We start from the raw sequence: 15,808 nt of genomic DNA, 5'->3' as shown, positions 1-15,808 counted from the left end.
ACGGGTTCCCTCTGAGCCTTCTCCTATAAATGAGCTCTCTTTGGGGCCTCTTCCCATAAATGGGCTCTCTCTGGGGCCTTTTTCCTCACGACATCCACATTCATATCCTCATATCCTCAATAGTCACAATTACTTCACCTCATCCAATGTTTCATATTTTCATCACTTTATAAAATCATGCATTTTAATATCATTTTCCTTTTAAAAACAAGAATTCAACATATCTTTTAACGTTATCGTTTTATCATAAAAATCCATAATCGTTTAAAATAAACATTTTAACATATTAAAAATCCATAAACATTTAAAATAACATTTTGACATATTAAATCATAACTATTTAAAATAAACATTTTGACATATTAGATCATAAACATTTAAAATCAACATCATAAAAATTCATAAATATTTGAAATAATCATATTAGCATGCAAAACAACATTCAGGACACTGCCATGATGTTTATTAATTTTCTGGTGTAAAATTACCGTTTTACCTCAAATCGTAAAATTTCATGTTTTTGACTTTTTTAAATTCCATTGACTCTAACATGTCCCAAATAATTATTTAAGCTTACATAAATTTTCTCATATTTTTATTTGCTTAAATAGAGGACTTTTAAATTAATCTTTAAATATAACATATTAATGTGTTTTAATCTCGAATTAAACCAAACCTTAATATAAAATTTTCAAATTTAAAATTTAGACTTTTTATAATTATTTGAGCTTAAATATAATTTTCCATTATTTTATTCCGCTTAAAATTAGGCGTTTCAATTAATTCTTTAATTAACGTGTTGTGCGACGATTAAATCCCGGATAAATCCAAAACTCATTATTTTCTTCTCAAATTTTAAACATAACATTTTGATTATCTATTCTACCCTTGTGAGCAATGAACCACACCCGTGGACCCATGGTTCCAATTTTCCTTTTAATTTTTGAAATAATGACCCTCACTCGAACACACCGAGCCATCTCTCAATTTACTCGAGCCACGCCCAAGCCACCTCGAGCCAAACCCTAGCCAACCACCTAGGCACCCTCTTGACCAAGCCCAACCCAAAGAACCTAGCCCTAGCCCGCTCAAACCCTCTTGGAACCAAGCTACAGAACCTGCGCATGGATGAACTCTTGCATATAAACTCCTAGTGACTCTAGGACCCTTCCTGCCCTTAACCACCGAGCCCCACCTGACCCTAGCCATCCCTGGACCACTCCTAGACTCAGCTCATGCAAGCCCAAGCCCTTGAACTCGCACACGAAGCACTGCACATGACAACAGCTGCGCGCGTCCCTTGCCCCTCACGGTTTTCCCTTTTCCTCTAGAGCCAGCAACCACCCAAGCCGTACAAGCCCCTGCCCAGACCCTTGTGCACCCTCTTAGGACCCTAAGGACCTAACCTAGCCCAGCCCAAAGCCCCATCAACTCGAGCCCTTCGAACACAAGCAACAGAAAGGTGGTACCAGCTTTCATTTTTCATGTTGTGCAGCATGTTCATGTGCTCTAGGACCCTTTAAAAACGTGTACAAACATCTCATAACAATTCCTAATCATGGCAGCCCCTTATGCACATAAAAATCATGATTTTTGGATCAACAACATGCTTTAAAAGTTCACCTTTGATGCATAAACGAAATTATTTGAAAGCTTCACTTGTTTTTCAAGCAAAACATAATTAAATCTAGAATATGGTGTGATGATGAGTGAAGGAAGAATATGGCGTGCCTTTGCTTTTTAAATGCACGACTTTACGTTGACGAATCGAAGAACGACGACGAACAACCTAGGCTTGAATTTCCTAGCAATTATCGATGCTTTTCTTTGTTGCTTACCTTGGTGCCGTGAGTTATGTTGCAAGAGAGAGTTTTGAGTGAGTTGGGGAAGGGGGCCGTCGGGTTTGAATGCATGGGGTAGGGTTTTAGCATTTTAAATATTAATAAAAATCCTAATCAAACGCCAATTGCTAGCTTAGGCCTATTAACCTTGTTAATTAGGTCCATTTAGCCCATTTGTGTTTAATTAAAATATTTTTTTAATAAAGTTTGTGAATTTATTAGCCGGGTTGCCAAAACGTTCGTATTTTTGTTGAACATCCAACACCGATAAAAATTACGTCCTGGCGTATAAAATCACATCAATGTTTTTTTTCAAAAATAAGAAAAAACATCAATCATATTTCAAATAATTAAAAACGATTGTTTAATAAAAACATTTTCCATTTTTCAGCCATCGGTCTCCGTTCCTCAATCGCAACTCGAATAACCTTTAAAAATATATTTTAATGCAACCATGTAGAAAAATATATTTTAACATGATTAATGTATGCAATTAAAAGAATTAATTGAAATACACAAGGAATTTAATAACTTGTATGCATGTGGTTCGCGTGGACCTTAAAATTTTTGAGGCGTTACAAAGTCAACAAAATCCCTAGCCAACAATTGGTTTACAGAACATCTACTCTAACAATCTCCCACTTACGCTATAGCCAACTACCCATAAACTTTAATCTCATTGCTTCGCGATGTTTTTCAAACAATGGTCCTGGCAAGGACTTTGTAAGTAGATCAGCAACATTATCTGCAGAGGGGACTCTTTCGACTAATATATCTCCTCTTTCCACAATCTCCCGGATGATGTGGAATTTCCTCAGTACATGTTTTGATCGCTGATGAGACCTTGGTTCCTTTCCTTGCGCAACGGCAACAGTGTTGTCGCAGTACACCGGGACTGGATTAACTCCATTAAGAATAACGCCCAACTCTTGGACAAAATTCCTCATCAAAACTGCCTCTTTGGATGCAGCAGATGCAACAATGTATTCAGATTTAGTGGTGGAATCCGCAACAGTGCCTTGCTTGAAAATTTTCCAAGAGACAGCCGCACCATTAAGCATGAATACAAAGTCAGAGGTCGATTTCGAATCATCTACGTCATATTGGAAGCTAGAATCAGTGTAGCCTTCCAAGTTCAATTCTCCATCCCCATAGACCATAAACAAGTTTTTAGTCCTTCTTAAGTACTTAAGAATATATTTCACGGCCTTCCAATGCACTGGACCAGGGTTCGCCTGATATCTGCTTGTATTACTCAGAGCTTAAGCAACATCAGGACATGTCGATATCATACCATACATGATACTACCAATGGCTGACGCATATGGAATACGTGTCATCATCTCTATCTCTTCATTAGTTGTGGGACACATAACTCTAGATAGAGTAACACCATGACACATTGGTAAGTATCCTCTCTTGGACTCTTCCATAGAGAATCGCTTCAGAATGGTAACGATATAAGTGGCTTGGGTGATTCCCAGCATTCTTTTTGATCTATCTCTATAGATTTGTATTCTCAATACATAGGATGTTTCACCCATGTCTTTCATGGAGAATTTACTTGCTAACCATACTTTAGTTGATTGCAACAATCCTACATCATTCCCAATGAGTAGGATGTCAATAAAGTAGTAGGAATGTCACTGCATTCCCATTAACTTTCTTGTACACGCATGGTTCTTCAGGATTCTTAGCAAAACCAAATTCTTTGATAGTGCTATCAAATCTGAGGTTCCAACTTCTTGACGCCTGCTTGAGACCATATATTGATCTCTGAAGTTTGCATAGCTTATGCTCACTTCCTACTGATGTGTATCCCTCATGTTGAGATATATAAATTTCTTCTTTGATGTCTCCATTGAGGAATGCAGTCTTTACATCAATTTACCATATCTCATAGTCATACCATGCTGCTATGACTAGTAGTATTCTGATGGACTTAAACATAGCAACTGGTGAAAAAGTTTCCTCATAGTCAATTTCTTGCCTTTGAGTATAACCTTTTGCAACGAGTCTTGCTTTGAAGGTTAATACCTTCCCATCTGCCCCAAGTTTTCTTTTGTAGATCCATTTGCATCCTATGGGAACGATTATCTCAGGTGGATCCACCAATGTCTAGACTTGGTTTGAATACATAGAGTCCATTTCAGACTGCATGGCTTCAAGCCATTTGGTTGAATCAGTATTAGATATTGCTTCTTTGAAATTCATTGGATCAAATCCAACACAACCTCATCATGGCTTTGTTCATGAAGAAGCGTATATCTTCCAGGTGGTCTAATAACCTTATCAGACCTTCTAGAAGCTTTTACTTCAACTACTGGTTGTCGAGGATTGAGTTCAACTTCTATAGTTGAGGGAGTATCTTGAATTTCTTCAAGTTCTATCATCTTGTCTTTTCTATCTAATAGAAATTCCTTTTCCAAAAAAGTGGCATTTCTTGAAACAAACACTTTTGCTGCATTGAGATGATAGAAATAATATCCAACATAATTCTTTAGATATCCTACAAAGTAGCACAAAGTGGATCTCCTATCCAATTTGTCTTTCACTGTCTGCTTCACGTAAGCAGGACATCCTCATATTCTCAAGTAAGAATATTTTGGAGTTTTTCCCATCCATATCTCATATGGTGTTTTATTCACTGCTTTAGTATGTACATTATTCAACAACATTGCCGCAGTTTCAAGCGCAAAGCCCCAAAACGATGTAGGCAATTCAGTGAATCCCATCATGGATCGAACCATATCCATCAAGGTTCGATTACGATGTTCAGAAACACCATTCAATTGTGGTGTTGCTGGTAGAGTCCACTGTGAGAGAATCTCATTATCTTTTAGATAACGCAAAAATTCAGCACTCAAGTATTATCTACCTCGATCAGATCGAAGTGCCTTAATACTTCTTTCTAGCTGGTTTTCTACTTCAGATCTGAATTCTTTGAACTTTTCAAATGCTTCAGATTTGTGTTTCATCAAATAACGTCCGTGTGGATCAAATCCAGTAGACCATGCGCACGTTTCATGTTTTCATTGAATGGAGTCTTAGTTATTTTTTCTTTTAGACATGACTCACAAGTAGGTAGAGAATTTATGTCTGACAAGTCAAACATGTCTTCTCACTAGCTTGTGCATCCTTCTTTGAAAAATATGACCTAGTCTAGCATGCCATATTTGTGCGGGATTTGGATCCTCTATTTTTCTTTTGTTTGTTGTTGTTTTCGTATGCGCTTGGATATTGTTCAACGTAATATCTTTTAATTTTAAGTTATAGAGATCGTTTGTTAATTCATCTGTTCCAATGAAATATTCATTCTTATATAAATTGCAAACACCTTTAGCAAAAACACAAGAATAACCATCCTTATCAAGCATAGAAATAGAAATAATGTCTTTAACCAATTCAGGAACAAATAAAACGTCTCTAAAAAACAATTTAAAATCATTGTCCAAAATTAAAGTAACGTCTCCAACGGCAGTGGCAGCAACTCTTGCTCCATTTCCTAGTTTTAGAAATGTCTCACCATCTCTATGGCTCTTGCTTCTTCCCATCTCCTGCAAATCATTGCATAGATGAGAACCACATCCGGTATCCAAGACCCTAGAAGAAGAATTAATAGAAATATTAACTTCAATATAAAACATACCATGGTCAAAACGCTTCTGGGCAAGATACTCTGTGCAATTACGCCTCCAATGTCCAGGCTTGTTGCAGTGGAAACTTATATTAAAACAAAGATTGTTTATTACAACTGAGTCAATAAAATTCCTAGCCAACAGTTGGCTTACAGGGCATCTACTCTAACACAAATATCGTCAAGTAACATTTTCATCGAGCCAGGTTTCCGGGATCAACTTTTTTCGCCTTCGGTCTTTGATTTTGGGTATTCATTCATTCGAAATGTCTTGATCAACAATAGAAAGAGATGTTCAAAATTTAAACATGCTTATAACACATCTTTTAATTCGATAATTAATAATACTATATAGTCACTCATTCCACATAAAATTTACCAATATACAAGTTAAATACATGATACTCATAAATTTATTACCACCAGATAATATAAAATAAATCATCATTTTAAAAGAAAAAAATTGATGAAACATGAGCTTACTTGAATGTCACTTTCGGGGAGTTCTTATTTTCCACCAAACAAATTGATTTGTCAATATTTTGCTTACAACAAAAGAAGTCTCCATTCCACCTTCCTATCTTGTGTCCTAAGTTTCATTATTTAAAAATCTCTCAGATTAATTAAATATAATCTCAGATTAAGTAAATATAAAGTTAGTTACCAACACTAATAAATAATTATTGTACCCAAAAAAACCTTCGATTCACTCCATACAATAATTCAGGAAAGTATCTTAAATTTATGAGCACTAATTTTATGTTAAAATCTTATACTACCCTATATTTATTTTGTCATAAAGAAACTTGTTTAAACTTAGATGTATTTTTATTATTATTTGAATCATATTAAACACATGCATGTTAGCTTGGGGGAAGATATATAATTTTTGTTTAGTGCAAAGATCATGCATTAATTAACATGCATGTATTGATTCTAATACAATTCATGCATGAAAATCAAATTCTAGTAGTAAGTTGAGATTTCATTCCATAAATTCAAGTAACAAAATCAAATACAATTCATGCATGTTTCTATCGTTTAATTTGTCTATAGAATTAATGAATCTGCTAGGAGGATATCAACTTTGATTAGAAGCAAAAAAAATTTATTTATACGTAAAATTAATATATTTTCAACTGAAGGATATACAATTGTACGTCGCATTTCTATACCCGAATTATACTTGATTAACACGTGTAAGTTTTCCAGGTTACAAGAAATTAGTTCAACGTAGTTAAAATCAATTTTCGAATATTTAGTTTCTAAGTATACACAATCTTGTAAATACCAAAATAATTAGTTTTCGCATAAAACCATTTTTTGAAGTAGGTGTTGTTTCCGCTTTTGCTTATAATTGCCGTTAGCTAAATCACAAAGCAGACGGAAGGTTACTACTAAACTAACGGCGTTACCACCAACCATATATATCATCATGATAATAAACAATAAAAGGCACAACATAATAATGTTACATTCTTTGTATGCAAATTAAGCCAAACCCCCTCCCTCCCTCCCTCACCCGCGCTTTCATGTGGTAACTCGCGGTCGCTATCTCGTACAAGCTTTGATTGCCACGACGACGGTGCCTATAATTCTTCGAAATTCGCTCCGTACTAGAGTTCTCGTTCTTGTGTTGGAGATCCTTGCTTGAAACTCATTTGGGAGGTAATTTTATATGTCTCTATATAACTAACCTTGTTCATCAATTTTCAGACATAACATTGTTAACAGAATATTTCCCCATCATATTATATATTACAAGAAAGTACTTACATTCATGGAAGATTGCTTTTTCTAGTTAATTACACGACGACTTGGCCTGGATTTTTTTAAATTATTATTTTTTCATTGTTATCGGTTCATCGGTTAAGTAGCCAGGATCCACCGATCCCGTTGGCGGATTCTGTCACCTTCNATATATAATGAAATTGTTGTGATTTTATCAGGATGGGAGAAAAGTCAGGGTTCCAATTGGGAGTGATAGGCGCACTGTTTCTATCTGTGGCATCTTCAGTGTCAATTGTTATATGCAACAAAGCCTTGATGAGCCATCTTGGCTTTCCATTTGGTAACTTATAATCTTAATCTTTATTATTTTATAATTAATCAAACTTTAATTTTCGAAAAACCATTAATAATTCATAGAGTACTATTTAGTTTTTTTTGGAGATCTCTTTCACTTTCATTTGGCGCACAGTCTAGGAAAATTGTTTATCAAACAACGTATTATTAAATGGATTTGACACAAAGTCTAAGGTTGCACATGTAAAATATTTTATGTTAATTAGGATGAATTTCAAGTTCAGACAATAATGGAGGCGTTTGAAATTCATTCTATTTTAAGTAATTAATGTGTAAATAAGTAAGTTATGCATTTAAAATTGCATCTATTGTTTCATTGTTAACATTAAAACTATAATCGAAATCCATGTATTTCAAATTTTTCCATCCAAATACAAACTAAGATTCCCAAATGAATTAATCTTCCATAGTTGAATGCTAGCTTGGTAGAGCACGTGCTTGCGTTTATATTAATGTTGTATTTAGATGCATGGATTTGAAATTAATGAATTTTGATTATTATTTTATTGTTAAAAGTGAAAAAATTGATGAAATTTTAAATCCACACATTAATTATTTAAATATTGGTTTTACAAAGTAAAATGAATTTCAAATTTTTTCATTATTGAGTAAACTTGAAATTCATCATAATTAACATGAAATACAATATAACATGAATAGATGAATTTGAAGTTTATGGTCTTACTTCTCTAAAGAAACAAAAATATATTTGAAATCCATCAACCCTAGAGTTTTTTTATTTTAATCCTATGTAAATATTTATAACATAAATCTATTTTTAAATAGTTTTTTTCTTTAATTTGACTGAATAATGTTTGTGTTTTTACTTTTTTAAAGAATAAAATATATTTTTTTTTGTTTTGCATTTTAATATTCTTTTTATTGTTTTTATTAGTCATGGGCTTTTGTAAAAGTATCACACTTATATAATTATAATTATAATTATTATAATTATAATATATAAAAATATATCACTCTATCTATAAGGAANACACACGTGTATGATTATGGGTTTTAGAAAAATAGTCACGTGCTTCTATATAAATAGGAAGATTGCAATTTTATTTCAATAAGTTGATCTGTTTTAGATTTTAATCACGTAATTTATCAAATTTGGTTTTTATACAATAATTTGTTTTTTTTGTTTTAATCTTTTTTTTTGAAATCACTAAATATATCGATTATAGTTTATCTGTCACCGAGCCTCTCGTATGTGACAAATGTGACGAGAATAAAACCTATATTACTCATATTAAAATTTATGTACTAAAAAATAAAGAGAAATAAAACAAAACGATCCTCGATTTTCATTTTCCTTTATATTTGTTTATATATATTTAATATATGTAATATAAGCTTCATTCTTGTTATGCAAGTCACGCAAGAGATCGATTATCGATGTTAAATAAGCAATACATGGTAGATTTAGTGGTTTCGGGCAAAAAATAACAAACAAAAAAATTCATGTTCCGCCCGGCATATGAGCTCATATTAACTATTATTACTACATTTGTATTTCTCATTCTTTATTTTGTTTTGCAGCAACAACACTTACAAGTTGGCATCTGATGGTAACATACTTCAGTCTTCATGCGGCATTGCGCTTGAATTTGTTCGAGAACAAGCCAATCGATATGAAAACTGTTACTCTTTTTGGCCTTCTCAATGGTGTTTCCATTGGATTCCTCAACCTAAGCTTGGGATTTAATTCCATCGGCTTCTATCAGGTACGTTTAAATACATCGGATAGAGTCGATTGCCTGCTCGTTCCTCGCACGACGCTACATTTATTTCAGACATTATTTTTTAAGTCTTACAAATTTATTTATAAATTTTTATTTTTAATTTGGAATGTGAGATTTTTTATTTACTTCATTTTTATGATACTCTACCTCATCAAATTTCGAAAATATGTTAAGTCCCTAAACATGAATGGTTTGACACATACATATTATGAATAAAAAAAATTGCTAATTTTTTACATTCCATGCATGTCCCAAGTATCAAGATCATCATGTTTATGTGTGTGTGTGTGTATATAAATATGTATAGATAGTTAAAATCGTTTTATTTATAATCTTCATTGATTTTTTAAATGCATTACATACATTTTTTTTGTTTTAAAAAATGAGAAACATGTATGCAATGACATATATATACACCATATTTCTCCATATTCTCTTTGAAAGTCAATGCATTTGATTTCACTTGTCAACATGTATTTCTTTTTCTTTAAATTTGCAGATGACAAAGCTTGCAATAATACCTTTCACTGTTCTATTGGAAACCCTCTTCTTGAAAAAACAATTCAGGTTACTAATCAAACACAATCACAATTGGTACCATAAACACTATATATAAAGAATTTTTAATATTAATCATTAAAATCATCCACCACTTTTTAAATCATGCAGCGAAAAAATTAAGAGTTCCCTTCTGATTCTGTTACTTGGAGTTGGCATTGCATCAGTAACAGATCTTCAACTCAACTTCGTCGGGACGATTCTATCGCTTCTCGCCATCGTAACAACTTGTGTTGGCCAAATTGTGAGCCTCATTTTCATTGTTCTCTTAGACTTAATTCTTCATCTATTTTTTTGGGTATTTTTTAATCTTTAGTTTTTGTTCTCAGCTCACAAACACCATACAAAAGAGGCTGAATGTTTCGTCCACACAGTTGTTGTACCAATCAGCACCATTTCAGGCAGCTATTCTGTTCGTGTCAGGCCCTTTTCTGGATCAGTTTCTAACAAAAAAGAATGTCTTTGCCTACAAGTATTCTACTGTCGTATTGGTAAGTTTATTTTCATTTTCTACAAATAGTACCAGGGTTAATTAGGTTTCGAATATCGGTTATACTAGAGAGTTGTCTCAAGATCTATCGCGTTCTTATGAAATTCATAGTACTTTAGATTGATTTTGATATGTATACACACACAAAAATTAACATGATATATATTTGTAGGGATTCATAATACTTTCATGCTTGATTGCTGTATTTGTGAACTTGAGCACATTCTTAGTGATTGGGAAGACATCACCGGTGACATATCAAGTTCTTGGCCATCTCAAAACATGCCTTGTTCTTGCATTTGGTTACACACTCTTGCATGATCCCTTTACTTCAAGAAACATTTTTGGGATTCTTATTGCCATTGTTGGGATGGGCATGTACTCTTACTTTTGCACGTCTGAGGCCAAAAGGAATCAACTGGGAGACCTCTCTTCTTTGTCTCAGGTCAGCGATCGTGTCTGAGATTTTTTAGGTTTGAGTTGAACTATTTAACTTTGGCTGCTCAAACATAATGTTGTATTTAATTTTAAAAAATTAAAAAATTAGAGTTCTGTAAAACTAAATTTGAGGATTATAGACACAAATATAAAATGCAATAATATATAATATTCTAGTTCTTGTAACACTATCAAATAATAAGGCTTAAAATATTGTAAAGAATAACTTAAATAGTACCCGTCTTATCATTTTGGAGGTAAATATGTTAATTAAGTTTGCATAATCAAGATATATATTCAACCCTTTGTTTTGTAAAAACTGATAATATAGCAAATCCATTCAATTTTTATTGAGATATAACTAGTCGGAGATAAGTTTTTATCAGCCTAAACTTAGAGAAGCCTTTTTTTTTTTTCTGGGATCTATGCTGATATTGATTCATGCTTGAATTGAATCAAATATCATGTTAATTGGCTAAATATTAAACTCCCACCCCCGAGTTGATTGGTTTCTCGCTCGTATAACCAAAATAATTTGCTTTGATTTTGTTTTAAAATTTAATTCCAGATGAAAGAACGAGATACAACACCCCTACTTTCAAGTCATCATCAGGATAAAGAATCCAAGGACTCTGTTGTTTAAGCTATATATGTCTGTGCTTTCTTCAATATTGGCAGAAGTTTTGCCACAAAATTCTTTGGCATTGGAGGACTTTAATGCAACTTAATTTTCTAGATTGATTCTTTAAAATGATGCGACTCTTTCATGACATTTATTCAACTAGTCATTTTTCACTCACATGTATTCCATTTTTAGCATTTCATTGGTTGTAGGGGTGGTTTATTAGAGGGGTGAATGTGATTTATTGACTAGTTTATTTGACCAAGATTTTAATATATAGTCTTTTCATAATCTTTTGTTTTATTTTGATTTTTATAAGATATTCCAAGGTTATTTTTATTTCTCTAAATAGGCTTTTTCTATGCTACATAGAGTGAAAATCATCTAATATAGTATGGCCCAACAAGGATAGATCATCAAATTGTCGCTTAGTTTTAGGATTTTTTTTATAGAGATTTCTCCTCTCCTCTTTAATATATCCTTAAAATTTCTTGAATATTAAATTTTTTAAAATTTCTTGTTTATTTATTTTATTTTATTTTTGAAATATGTTTTTAAACAACGATTTGTTACATCATCAAAGTCTCTATCTTTAATTAATGCGACAAAGATTATTATTTATTTTAAATTTGGTTAGTCTACTCAAAAATGGTTTTTTTTTTAAAGAAAACCGCTAGTGTGACGGGAGGTTAAACAAATATCTACATATATATATAAACATAAAGAGAGCAGTACAAAAGAATACCTAAAGGAGGATGAGACTAGGCTAATACCTCTTCAAAAGGCTATACAAGTAAAATATAAAAAACAATCCAACTATGATATCCAAAGCATATAAATACAGTGAAAGCCCTGGATAAAACGTTACATCAATGGTGTAGAACATGGCAATATGTCTTCATGATCAAGTGGAGGTGAGAAAGAAGTCAAACACTGAGGCGTCGGTCCTAAAAGGTCCAATTGTCAAAATACTTATCCGGCCATGTCTGTCAAAATCTATCCTTGAACTATGTCCAAAAACCATGGTCTGCTGGAATGTTATTATGCAAAAGTGGTAGCCAAGCAAAAGAAAGAGTGAACGTTGTCTAACATCGATACCAAAAAAACCCAAAGAAGAGCTAATAGGATGTGTCTGTCTTATCCTATCACATCCCAAGAACTAAAAGTCTGAACATATGAAGCATATCTATAGAGGTAAGGAGGTACAGGAAATAAGCTTCTGCGCCCTCTTATACTCCTGGGCAAAACGAAATGGATCAACAGACAGACAATGAAAAGTCTACAGTAAACACCCAATTGACCCAAGAAAGAACAACAAGAAGAATCAGAGAAACTCCGGAGACTCCGTTAAGACTCCAAACCAGAGCAAAGAAAATANAAAAAAAAAAAAAAAAAAAAAAAAAAAAAAAAAAAAAAAAAATTATGTAGTTAGATATAAAGATAAATAAGATTTTTTTTAGTGAATACAAATCCAAGTTAGCTGGAGCATTGAATAATCTGAATGGGGAAGGACATAAATAGGTCTATGTAGGGAATACCCTAACTATAGGATGAATCGCCTATGGATATGAGCACTCGCCGCCATCGCATCCGCCACTGGAGAATTGAATAATCTGAATGGGGAAGGACATAAATAGGTCTATGTAGGGAATACCCTAACTCTAGGATGAATCGCCTATGAATATGAGCACTCGCCGCCATCGCATCCGCCACTGAATTCTCCTTCCATAAGATATGAGAAAGATGCACTGGTCACCCATCTAAATTGCCCAAAGCACTCGCCTCCATCACATCCGCACGAAACATCCGATAACAAAGAATCTGAATGGCAATATGAGAATCTGTTTCGATCCAAATGACAAAAAGTTAAATACCCGATTTGAGGAATTTGGACACGAAAAACATCCTTAAAGTAGTGTCGAACAGATTGGGCAACCGGGTTTTCAATGAAAATGTGTGAATGTTTTTGGCATCTCACGACAATGAAATTTTGACGCTAGCTCAAAACCATGTTGCTGGAGCACCTCCTCCATTAGGAGCCACCAATTTCGGAATGTTCAAAGAAATAAAGACATAGTGGGCATCAACTAGTACCCCGAGAAAGTGGTGAAAAAATCCGTAAGGGGTCTCTCAGGCGAACCATCTCCCATGATGATTTCAGAGAAAAGACACCATTAGAACTATGGACCCAACGAGCAGTTCGGGCTCCCCCACCGAGGGTGGGATTTGCTTGATTTCTTTGGAAACAAAAAAGGCAAATACGGTGCAAAAGAGGTCAAAATTCCAATCCCTCTTTGTCAGAAAACTAGAAACGCGAGCACCAGAAACCCTTCTAACTTGTCTTTGATTATATAAAGGGGCATTCCCAAACCAGATGTAATCCAAAAAAGATACCTCACCATGGTCAACTCTCCAGCGAATATCGGGATTTGCGCAATGACGGATCTAAAGTAGACGACGCCATGTAGGGGAGATGGTACCACGAGAGGGAATACAATATGGGTTCACAATCTGACAATACTTCCTTCGAAGGAATTTGGCCTAGAGAGAAGACTCCTATCTAAATTTGAACCAAATATTTATGGAAAAATATCCACTATATACCTCAGTCTATTGAAACCAAGACCCCGTTCTAACACATTGAGACAAGCATGGGAGGGACCGACGAGCCCAAGTCCATTTCTTTTCCAAAGGTCTAGATCCCCATAGGTAGCCATTAAAAATCAGTTCGAGTTTTTGCATGACAGCAAATGGGGTCCAAATCAAATGACATAAGTATATTGGGATCGAAAGAAGCATACTGCAAATCAGTGTCATGTGGATATCGGAAGAAAGTAAGCAAGTATCTTAGCCCTCTAGTCTTTTCTGATTCGACTGCAGGAAAGGCTCGAAAAGCGAGTAATTCTGATGAACTCGAACAACGGGACTCCAAGGTATTTCTTAGGCAACTTCCCCTTCGCAAGCCTGTTTATGCGTAACAAACGGGATTAAAGACGGCTCGGAACACCTCAAAGCCAAGATTATGTAACTATTGGCCACATTCACCAATTGTCCCAAACAATTCTCATAATGTTGCAAAAGTCTTTAATGTTTTGCATCCCTCGGGATCCACCATTGGTGAAAATATTGACATCGTCAGAGTAAAAAAGTGTTGAAAAACAAAACAGCTTGAGTGATATCGGAGCCCAAGATATTACAAGAACATACAACGCCACGCGAGAGGTACTCTAGCCCCATGATGCAGAGTAGGGGATACAAAAGGTCACCCTGTCTGAGACCCCTAATAGAACTAAATAAGCAAGCAGGGTACCATTAAATATTGATGGAGAACTTGCAATTGAAAATTCAAGCCCCCACCATTGCCACTACTTTCTTGGGAAACCAAATTTTTTAAGTATGTCAATAAGAAATGACCATTGTACGCTATCATAAGCCTTGGCCATATCCAATTTTATGATGATGTTACCCACATGGGTAGGTAGATTGAGACTATGAGAAGGCTCCTGGGCAAGGAGAATTTTATCCAAAATCATTCGACCCATCGCAAATCATGTCTAATTCTGAGAAATGAGTCTCCCCACCACAGTAAGCAGCCGAGAGTACAACATTTTCGAGATAACCTGTTGGAAATTTAATTTTGGTGGTTTGACAAACTGAGTACGTATTTATTCGAACTAACTGATCGAGAGAACTGAAGGTAACTGATAAAAATAAGCATACTAACTGATTGCCTTAACTGAAGATTAATGTGAAGAAAATCTAAGGCAACTGAACAAGCGAGACTAAGCTATGCAGACAACTGACTGATCAGTTGGAAACTGATCAGTTGCTACAAACAGTTGTTAGCCTATCAGTTGTTACTTATTAGCTAATCTCTCAACTGTACAAGTCAACAACAAGGACATCCAACCGACAACAGTACAAAACAAACTGCAACTTACATTGGGAGTGCCGCATTTCAGAAAAGCTACAGTGTATGAATGTCAGAAGAATGTTGACATGGCAAACAACGGATAGAAAAGATTCAAATATATTTATTGTTACCGTTGGAAGAAAAGCCTATAAATAGCAGAGAAGAGCAACTGAACAACACACGAGACACTACAAAACTTACGACTTACTTGCTATCACTCTGCTGAAATCAAAGTTCACACTTACTGTTTTATCAAATAGCATTCAGGCTATATTCAGAGCTTCTAGCACATACTTGCTGTTGTAAAACTCGATCTTACAGAGATCAGTTGTGCTAAGTATTTTTGTAAGTCCAGTTGTAAACTGTGAACTGAGTTGTAAACTAAGAGTTTCAGTTTGGCATTGTTAAGTCCAAGACTGAAGTGGATCTTTGCAGTTCCTTGTATCGATCAAATCTTTTTAGTGAATATCCTATCCCTG

General features: G+C 34.3%; 1 protein-coding gene across 1 annotated transcript; it reads left to right on the top strand.

The window, feature by feature from the left end:
* Positions 1-6,954: 6,954 nt before the first annotated feature.
* Positions 6,955-11,742, top strand: LOC140981312 (UDP-xylose transporter 1). The gene is made up of 8 exons (XM_073447674.1): positions 6,955-7,146; positions 7,428-7,549; positions 9,106-9,290; positions 9,808-9,875; positions 9,978-10,110; positions 10,196-10,357; positions 10,529-10,801; positions 11,363-11,742. Exons 2-8 carry the CDS (start codon positions 7,429-7,431, stop codon positions 11,435-11,437), a joined length of 1,017 nt encoding a protein of 338 aa, XP_073303775.1. The 5' UTR covers positions 6,955-7,146; position 7,428; the 3' UTR covers positions 11,438-11,742.
* Positions 11,743-15,808: the final 4,066 nt, after the last annotated feature.

Source organism: Primulina huaijiensis, chromosome 7, assembly GCF_012295235.1.
Source record: "Primulina huaijiensis isolate GDHJ02 chromosome 7, ASM1229523v2, whole genome shotgun sequence".
Taxonomy (NCBI): Eukaryota; Viridiplantae; Streptophyta; class Magnoliopsida; order Lamiales; family Gesneriaceae; genus Primulina; species Primulina huaijiensis.
Note: the sequence above shows the minus strand (reverse complement) of the source record. Positions and strands in the feature narration are given on the sequence as shown.

What these genes read in the sequence shown, in the direction of transcription:
- LOC140981312 (XM_073447674.1), top strand. Translation starts at nt 7,429, where the DNA reads ATGGGAGAAAAGTCAGGGTTCCAATTGGGAGTGATAGGCGCACTGTTT. An exon ending in CCATCTTGGCTTTCCATTTG is followed by an intron (nt 7,550 to 9,105) that starts GTAACTTATAAT and finishes TTTGTTTTGCAG; the next exon opens with CAACAACACTTACAAGTTGG. An exon ending in CAACTTGTGTTGGCCAAATT is followed by an intron (nt 10,111 to 10,195) that starts GTGAGCCTCATT and finishes TTTTGTTCTCAG; the next exon opens with CTCACAAACACCATACAAAA.